Source organism: Neodiprion pinetum, chromosome 4 (assembly GCF_021155775.2).
Source record: "Neodiprion pinetum isolate iyNeoPine1 chromosome 4, iyNeoPine1.2, whole genome shotgun sequence".
NCBI lineage: Eukaryota > Metazoa > Arthropoda > Insecta > Hymenoptera > Diprionidae > Neodiprion > Neodiprion pinetum.
In genome coordinates, this window is record NC_060235.2 from 15911269 (window position 1) to 15914843 (window position 3575).

The following is a 3575-nucleotide window of genomic DNA, read 5'->3' on the forward strand; positions in this document are numbered from 1 at the left end:
CTATTGTGTTGGTAAAAGGAAAAAAAATCATTCACGAATGGAAGAGATGTGAAAAGAGGTGCTAAAACATCTCCAATGATAATAAATTTTTCAGAGATAAACTTCGCCAACTTAATAAAGTTGGTTTCAAGAAATAAATGTGGAATCACTGCGTAAATCAGAAAGTTGGGCCTATAGAACTTGAATCAAACTCACGTAATAAATGGTAAGATATTAGTCGTCTCCGTATCAACTTTGCTCAGGAATTGCATAATCTGGGAAAGCAGCGGTGAAGACTGCTCGATTATTTTGAGGAAAAAAAAAACAAAGATAGAAATTTTGTTTAAAAAAAAGTTGATAATATAATACTAAATGAACGACGTTGTTCGCTTTGTTGGTTGGTGCAACTTTAATGCGTTATTTATACACTCAATCTGTACAGTGATACCTTATCGCCCAGGTAAACGCGACGAATGCGAATTCGACACTACATTTCCTCGCTTGCTTTAAAACTTTCAAATTGAGACCATTAACAATAATTGAAAGTTGTTAACATGCACGCTGGATCATGACAGGGTTAATTAAGAAAGAAACTAAAATTTTCATAATCTATATCTTATCATGGGAGGATAAGAGCTCTATTGGAAGTTTATTCTCCATCCATGGAGTTGATTTCTTCGAGTGCCTTACGACTGTATCTGTGATACTTGGCAATGCCCGGTCTGTAGTACCATGCCTGATAATCAGTCCTGTCCTTCATCAAGTTTAGGACACGTTCTTCCAAGTGACGGAGCTTTGTTTTTTCATTTTCTTCCCATAAAAAGTGCAATGCTTTTTCGTAGTCCTGCTGATGCGAGGTGAAGATGTAACGAGACAGAAACCGGGATATTGGGTTCTGCAACGGCATTTAACTCCAAGTTAAATATTGGTTTCATTGTACGTTACACAATAAAAATAACAGCCAATTTAGACTATCGGTATCCTCGACTATTCACAGCTATTTTTCTCTACCAATGGAAGAGCAGTCCTATAAGCTAGAAAACTAGCTGAGGATAAATTCTAAGGATCCACAGAAAAACTATAGCGTAAAGTATGTTAAAGTACTGTAATAAAGTATGTTACGCACTCTGTAGTATTCCCAATGTTTCGGAACGTAGCCTTCAGGGATTTCTTGCAGAGTGGCAGGTCCGATAAAAATGTAAGATCCTGTAACAATGATGGCGACAGGAATGAGTCCCAGCATCATGTAAAAGTGAAAAAGGTCCTTGGTCTTGTTCCACTGCCATCTGCTCGGCTGAAGGGGGAAAATGCGTGGACCATGATCTGACATATTTCTAATGGCTCCTGAAATCGATAGAATAAAATCTTTTGTCGATCATTCTCAGTATTTAAAACACAAAACATAGAATGGAAAACAATCCTAGGAAAATTCCATAAACAATGTAGAATAAGATTGTTTTTCCAAATTCGACAAGGTTCCATTGTTATTTTCATTGTTGTCTAAATGGTCGAAATTTGAACACGTTCTCAGGTCTCCTCAACGAACAATACACGTGAAGTACCAAGCACTTGGTTAGGTTGGAAAACTGCTCCGATACTTGGCGAGAATGAATGAAATGAAAATTGAAGGAGAAGCGAGAGTTGCGTAATTAAAAATTGCTGAATGTGGAACGGAGCATCATCATCTCGTAAAGCTGGTGAACGTCGTAAGTAAGTCCACTCGTCGGTGGCTGGGTTATTGACGTTGCCTCCGGTCAGGCGAGTTGCGTAACCTTGTTTCATCCGTTTTCACCGAGTCCGGAAGCCCGAGGCCACGACACGTGAACAAATTACGTTAGCTTGTCATTAATGCCAACAACTCACCATTGTTTGGAAATTTTACCGGCACGGTTCCGCGATATTTGACAATATTTTGACCCAAGGTACGGAGCATGCTACTCCACACCGCCATCTTGGATTGTCTGCAACCCGAAGACTGAAGCCAGAGGTGTGATGAAATTAGGTTGGCAGAGGTTTCTCTCTGTTGGCAGCCACTGACAGACGGAATCTGTCGATCAATTACCGACCGAGCAGGTATAGCGTGGTGATCGCCGGTATTGAATGAAGATTACTGCCGGCTAGTGCCACCGCTCAATTCCCGGGAGAATTTGACTTGAAAATAAGTGAAGAGGCGTAACAATCCGATCGCAATGAAGCCGATTGTTATTTGAACTCGGTTAGAAAATTATCTCGAATTCCGAAGTGAGAGAAGAATGTTTGTCGCGAACTTGGCAAGTATTTCGAGATTAAATATGAGTTACGAACAGGATATGCACAAATACCTTCGCATATTCTAATTGCCATGATCTGTTTGTCGGGACTCTCATGCGATATATTTAGATATCATATATATCCACCGAAATCGCATGAATTTGCGGAGAAATAAAGAATGGTTATTTATTCTCTGAATGTGAATGCGTGAATTTTTGTCACATGACAATCATCTGGACCACACGGCATACATGCAGAAAAACAACGCCGCTGACGGCACACATACCTATAAGAATGTATGATGCCTGATGAAATTTCTACGCAACTAAAAGATTCCACGAAGCTTGTAATATGTAAATACCTATAAACGCACACATAACACGCTGTGCACACACGTTGTATGCTGCATACAGTACATTAGCACGAATGTAGGTATAATACATATTCGTTTTAACATACCTATTATTAAATGGTGTGCCGAAAAGTCACGAGAATCGTGAGCAATTACGTGAGAAGAAGCAAATACTAATTATAATTACATGTTTATCGTGAGTATAATTGTAGCGGATAATCTTTTTACGCTTAGCTCTCCCCCAGTCTCTCTCTCTCTCTCTCTCGCTCTGTCTTTCTACTCCTCATCTAGTGCGGAAATCTCGCTCATTGTCAGTCTTGCAATGAACGAATATTTACACAAAATGCCGCGTTACGTATGTGCTTTGGGTATACGTACAATATACATGCGTCAAAGATTCGACTATGCACGAATTCACTTCGGGCCAGCTACGGGCTTCGATATCAACCAATTCGTAATCTGGGACTCACAATCAGATCAGTATAACCGTATTATCAAGCTATCCCGATGAACGCAGAAAACAAACAAAAACTATCTTCTGCATGATGATAGACCGATTCGTAAGAGAAACATACGAAAAGTCGAAGAAACGTAATCCGGTCAAGTACATATATCGACAACAGTATAGCCATGAATATAAATTGGCATAATAACTGCAGTGTCGGCATTTATTTAAAAAAAAATATTTCCTTTTTCTACCGAAAGTGAGACATTTATACCATGTTGTAAACAGGTTGGAAAATTATCTTTCGTTCGAGCAATACCGCATTCATGTGATTATACGTGTTTGAAGAACCCCAAGGATGAAAGATGGGAGACCGAACGAAAAAAAAAGAGAGCAAATGCGTGCGAAATGAAGTAACTTATTGTCAACTGATCATCCCCAACTGTTCAAAGACTATAATTTACGTTAGGTATATATGCGATACACACCTATATACATAATGGTGGGGCGATTAAGTGTATCAGGGAAAAATTTCACGTTCTCGTGTCA

General features: G+C 39.3%; 1 protein-coding gene across 1 annotated transcript; it reads right to left on the minus strand.

Moving 5' to 3' along the window:
- Window positions 1-369: 369 nt before the first annotated feature.
- Window positions 370-2001, minus strand: ND-SGDH (NADH dehydrogenase (ubiquinone) SGDH subunit). Its single transcript, XM_046624172.2, has 3 exons — window positions 1843-2001; window positions 1106-1323; window positions 370-874 (listed from the first exon to the last, which is right to left on the minus strand). The coding sequence occupies exons 1-3, from the start codon at window positions 1928-1930 to the stop codon at window positions 629-631; spliced, it is 552 nt and encodes a 183-aa protein (XP_046480128.1). The 5' UTR covers window positions 1931-2001; the 3' UTR covers window positions 370-628.
- Window positions 2002-3575: the final 1574 nt, after the last annotated feature.

Coding starts and splice junctions, on each gene's coding strand:
- ND-SGDH (XM_046624172.2), bottom strand. CDS start 1,930: ATGGCGGTGTGGAGTAGCATGCTCCGTACCTTGGGTCAAAATATTGTC. Junction 1,324..1,842: donor GGTAAAATTTCCAAACAATG/GTGAGTTGTTGG, acceptor TATCGATTTCAG/GAGCCATTAGAAATATGTCA. Junction 875..1,105: donor AACATTGGGAATACTACAGA/GTGCGTAACATA, acceptor ATGCCGTTGCAG/AACCCAATATCCCGGTTTCT.